The following is a 5,699-nucleotide window of genomic DNA, read 5'->3' on the forward strand; positions in this document are numbered from 1 at the left end:
CTACACAATCCAAGGTACTACCTCCCCTTCTCTAGAAATGCACTCATTGTAAAATAAACCTTTAATGTCTTCCCAATCTCCTTCACATTTATTGATGGGCATTTTGATGCAAAGCCTCAGATTCTGACCTCTGTCCAACTTTAATTAAATTGCTGGTTTATGCTGGTTGCCATCCTATTTTAGAGTTAAACTGTAATAGTTCAAAAACAAGGCCTGGTGGCTTTGTGGTTAAGGCTTCAGCTCACCACAGTCAGCAGTCAGAACCCACCAGCCACTCCTGAGACAGAGGAGACAGTCTGCTTCTGCAGACTTACAGCCTTGGAAATCCTCTGGACAGTTCTACTGCGTCCTATCGGCACTACAGTGTATGGTCACATCCTATAGTGGAAGCCAACACTACAGCAAAAGGTTTGGTTTTGGTTTTTGGCAATGACACCAAAGTATAATGAAATAATAAACACAGGTAAACACCCATGATTGTAGAGTTGCTACTCCATTTTGACAATGCCCTCAACCAGTCCATTTACACAAATTTTGCACCGTTGTCCACAAAGCCCTACATTGGAGTTACAGCTCAGAACTGGTCATAAAAAATAGGGCTGGGGAGAGGCAGTGAAAAGGAATGTAGCCTTGACCTATCTATCACTGGTCTGCTCCGGGTACCATAAAACAACACCCAACTTCACTTTCTTAATCAAGTAAGAGTCAAATGTGCAGCAGCTTACATTACAATGATTCATGCTTATTTCTAAAAAGACAAAAGGGTTCTTTAAAATATTTTCAAGCTAGTTCTCACACAACCTTCTTTAAACTTTGGACCCATAGCTAGGATTTGAAGGCAATTCAAATGTCCCATTGTTATGATAATGAATCAGTGGGTTGGAAGGAAGTCTTTCTGCAAATCACTATCAAGGCTCACCTTTGAAAGTGAAAGGTCACTGAAGATGACATTGCCTGGCAGGACATCTGTGTTGTTTTGTGGTAGAGACAAGGCTCTCTGGCAGCATTACCTATATAGTTCTAAAATTAAGGGTATAATCTAGGCTTAAAGATTATTATTTTTATATCTATACATTATCTCTTGATTCAAGGCCCAGAAAGTACAGAAATCCCAATTTAGTCTGCTGTATTGGGCTCTATTCCTCTACAATCATATCAGCTATGATATAAACGTGATGATTCCGACTTTATCATTGGTAACTGAATAAATAGTTTGTTAAAAAAACTAGAAGCCCTGGTGGTGTAGTGGTTACAGGTTGGGCTGTGATCCAAAACGCCAGCAGTTCAAAACCACCAGCAGTTCCCAGGGACAAAGACTTTCTACTCCCTACAGAGTTACAGTCTTGAAAACTGCTCACAGGGCAGTTCTACCCTGTCCTATAGGGCCACTATGAGTCTGCCTCCACTCAATAATGGCGAGTTTCAAGTTTTTGAGTGTAGAAAATTATCCTCACATTAACAGTATTGGATTTGAAGTAAAATCAATACTTTTATATTTAATGATTGACCAAAAAAACCCCCAAAACACACTGATTTCAAGGCAATGGTAAAATACAGTGCTAAGAAATTGTTTAAAAGAGAGAAGAATCTCCTTTGGAAATGATGATGGCAACATATGTACCAATGTGCTTGATACAACTGATGTATGGATTATTGTAAGAGCCCCCAATAAAATGCTTTATTAAAATTCAAAAAATAATAATCAAATAGAGAAATCCTCATAGTGACCTGAGGAGAAATTAAAAGGGCGGATGTTACTAGCTGCCAGGGCCAGAACAGTTTCATGGTGACTTCCACAAAGGAATTCCCAATAAAGCTTACTTTGAAAAACAGGCTCAATTGCAAATAAATAAGTATCTGGGTAGAAAAGATGAAACATACTTTCCTCTAGTTCTCCGCCCCCCACCCCATCATGATCCCAATTCTACCTTACAAATCCAGCTATACCAGAGGATGCACAGAGGTACAGATAGGAACTGGAAACACAGAGAATCCAGGACAGATGACCGCTTCAGGACCAGTGGTGAGAGTGGCGATACCGGGAGGGTGGAGAGAAGGTAGGGTAGAAAGGGGGAACTAATTATAAGCATCTACATATAACCTCCTCCCTGAAGGAGGACAACAGAAAAGTGGGTGAGGGGAAACATCAGACAGTGCAAGATATGACAAGATAATAATAATTTATGAATTATCAAGGGTTCATGGGTGGGGGGGGAATGGGGAGGGAGGGAGGGAGAGAATGAGCTGATATTAGGGGCTCAAGTAGAAGGCAAATGTTTTGAGAATGATGATGGCAGCAGGTGTACATGTGTGCTTGACACAATGGATGTATATATGGATTGTGACAAGAATTGTACGAGCCCCAATAGAGTGATTTAAAAATAAATAAGTATCTGAAAGCATCTGCTTTAAAGCATACTCTAACATCAGCCACTGTGATGTCCTTTACACATAGTTAATCCTCACAAGAAACTAACAAGAAAATATCCTTCTTTTCAAAAGTGCCAACAGATTTAGGGTGATTAAGTAACTCATCCTTGGCCCCATAAGTCATTAGTAATAAGACCAAGACCCTAGGTCTGTCTGGATGCAGGACCCATACTTCTCTACTCCAGTACACCTTCAAAACCCAAACCAGGATAACTAAATTAATTCATATCTGCTACCAATACCCACCCTTCAAGTCATTCATGGATTAGACACCAACTACGTGCTAGCCCTAGGGTACAGTGGGAATTAAGATGAACAAAGTCTTTCTTGGAACTTAAAGACTCTAAAGCAGCTTTTCTCTTATCAGGATGCTTACTTACACCTGGGAACACAGAAACTTTTTCCAATTTTCCCAAGCATCTCAAAAGCCAGCTCACTGCTAGTGAGTTGATGCTGTCTCACTCCAATATCACTCTGGATACACAGGAGCAATCCTGATGCACAGCAGTTAAATGCTCAACCACTAACCAAAAGGTCAGTGGTTGGAACCCACCAACAAAGCCACTCCACAGGAGAAAAATGTGAAAAAAGTTCATGGAAAAATTAAAACATAATAGGATTTTCTTCCACAAACTCTGTGAAGCTCTCTTATATGGCAGTCGGCTTCTATCAAGATTACAACCTTGAACACAAGGTGGCTGTGAGTCAGAATCAATTCAATGGCAACAGGTTTGGTTTTCAGTTTAGGTAAAGGCGAAGCTGATTCATTATAGACAAGGGGTACCTTAGCATTAATGCTTAAATGCTGACTGAAAAATGCTGCTCTAAGGGGAAAGAAATATTACATGAATAAAAGTATGTTTTATTACTAAGATATAACTCAGGAAAGTCATTATAAGGTTACATTAAGCCAGACTTCAGAAATAATAGATAATTCACACATACTTAAGGAGCTTCAAAAGGTTCAAAGAAAAATTCTATTCTATTTAATTCCTTTATCCACAAACTTTTTAAGTCCTCCTTGTACATTCGTGAAGGAAATACAGCATGGTTATTAAGAGATTAGAACTGCCTGGTTCAAATGCTGACTCTACTACTTACTAACAACTTTACCTCTGGCTCTAAGCTTCAGCTTCTGCATCTGTAAAGGGAAATGGGGATAAAACAAAAACAAGCTATCTCTTAGATTTCAGTGATGAGTGAGAACTAGATAAGATGTTGAATGTAAAGGAGGCTTAATAGCCCAGGACCCTTCAATTACTCTTATTATGACTATGACTCATGTACCCACTATGTACCAAGTACTGTTAGGCGACAAAACACTATGCTATGAACTGGGGAAACAGCAATGAGTAAGACAGTGACTATACCTTCAAGAAAGTTCTAACCTAGCATGAGCAAACAGCCATGACCCAAAGCAGAATAGGAAAAACATGGGAGGAAGGTATAAAGCAGCAAACATTAAAATCATACCCAATTTTCGAAGAATCCTTTTACATTCATCCCTACTAAGATCCAAAAGGGTTGGCCACACAACAGGCATTGCTGCTTCCTTTTGGTAGCCCCAAAGAGCTGGTCTTCCCTGCAAGAGAAAAGAAACCAGTTCACTATGGTGTACCTAAAGAACCCCTCACCATGAGTTCCACAAGCTAACGAGCGGTTTTTATTACTACACTTCGCCACACCTGACAAACGAAGAGCATAGATCCTTTGAGAAATTATGATGCCAGCCCGTGACAGTGGGAAGAACACAGGCTTTCAGGTCAGACTAGGTGTTTGTTCCAGCTTTTCTTATGGGTTGTGTGGTCCTGGGTAAATTCACCTGTGAGTCAATGGTTCACACATTTGTAAAACAGGTACCACTTATTCTGTTGGGATGATTGGAGAACAGTAGCCAGCATGTAATTTAATAAACAGACACTACTATCTGTGTTACATTAAACAAACTGCTTGCTTTCTTCATGTCTATTTCCTCATATGCAGAGTTACATGAGATAGAGTCAAAACATGTTGCCTCTGGGGTTCATGTCCATACATGCATGCTTTTATAACAAGCATGCTTAAATATGTGTCTCCGGGCTGGGTAGATGGCTGAAGACAAGTTCTCTCAGAAATACACCTGCTTTGGACTTGTTCGGTTGCCTTCCAAAAAGAAAAACAATGTCCAATCAAAACAGTGGCTTCAGAGGGGATCTGCTGGGCTGGAGTCAAGGCAGAGAAGTCAGTCAGAAGGTCATGGTGACTGTTTCGGGAATTCCAAAGAGGTCATCTTGATAGACTGTATTAAAGGGCAGGAAAGTTTCGACAACGAATTGTTTTCCATTATGACAGTGCACCTGCTCCATCTTTGAGGAGCAAGGGCTGTCCCACAAGCATTTCGCCGGGAAACCTATCCCGCCTGCCCTACAGCTCTGATGCTGGCCCTCCTGATTTCACTTTGTTCCCCAAACTCAAAAAACATTTTAAAGGGACAAGTCTTGAGCCCCTCAAAGATGCCAAACCTGCCCTTTTGTGGTGTAAATCCAAGAGCACCCAATTCTTTGAGGAAGGGTTAGACACATGGGAACACTCCCTTCAGAAGTGTTCATCTATGGAGGCTCTGTGGACAAACTGCTTCGTATCTTATTTTTCTGCTTCATCAAAGGTGGCTACAGCTTTGCAGCAAGACCTTGAGACCTACCCTCAGTTAGTTCTTGGATGACTAAATGGAAATCCAAGAAAGAAATCTCCCTTCAAGTCTGAACAATGAAGTATAAATTTAGACCCTGGAGTCATGCAACAACCATTTACCCAAAGTTTCCTATTGGTGTGCCAGGAGCTGGCTTCGTACTGAGAAGCTCCCGGCTGAGGGGCCAAAGGTTACAGCGCCAGACGCTGGTACCCAGGAGACCCGTGGAAAACATGTTTAGCAGATCAATGAATGGTGGAGGCGGTAGGTGCGTCCAGGGAGCCAGCGAGCCAGCGAGCGAGCGCGTGCAGGACAGAGCGAGCTCCCAGTCTAGTCCAGCGCCGGACATCCGTGGAAAGGACTTGCCATCTCCCTCTGCAGGCAGGCGCTGGGGCCGCTAACTCCAACTCGGTGCCCGGAGTTGAGCCTCCCCTCGCCCTGTACTTCCCAGAGTCCTCTCGGCTCAGAACCAACCGAGGACCGGGAGCAGTGGCCTCGGCGCCCCAATCGGCGGGGTGACATAAAGGAAGGGGGTGGGGGGGAGGAAGAAGGGGCCGAGCCAGAGGAATCCGCTCCCTCCACGAGCCAGGCCCCTCCTCCC

The 5,699-nt window shown here is 42.6% G+C and overlaps 1 protein-coding gene across 9 annotated transcripts in view; it reads right to left on the reverse strand.

Moving 5' to 3' along the window:
- Window positions 1–5,699, reverse strand: part of EMSY (EMSY transcriptional repressor, BRCA2 interacting) — a 90,282-nt gene that overhangs the window by 83,824 nt on the left and 759 nt on the right. For all 9 annotated transcript variants that reach the window (XM_045293101.1, XM_045293100.1, XM_045293099.1 and 6 more), the window contains exon 2: window positions 3,904–4,012. In XM_045293101.1, coding sequence (XP_045149036.1) covers window positions 3,904–3,973 — 70 coding nt within the window. In that variant the 5' untranslated portion in view covers window positions 3,974–4,012. The remainder of the gene's footprint in view (window positions 1–3,903; window positions 4,013–5,699) is intronic.

Source organism: Echinops telfairi, unplaced genomic scaffold (assembly GCF_000313985.2).
Source record: "Echinops telfairi isolate 266 unplaced genomic scaffold, ASM31398v2 ScPeMD7_1713;HRSCAF=2227, whole genome shotgun sequence".
Taxonomy (NCBI): domain Eukaryota; kingdom Metazoa; phylum Chordata; class Mammalia; order Afrosoricida; family Tenrecidae; genus Echinops; species Echinops telfairi.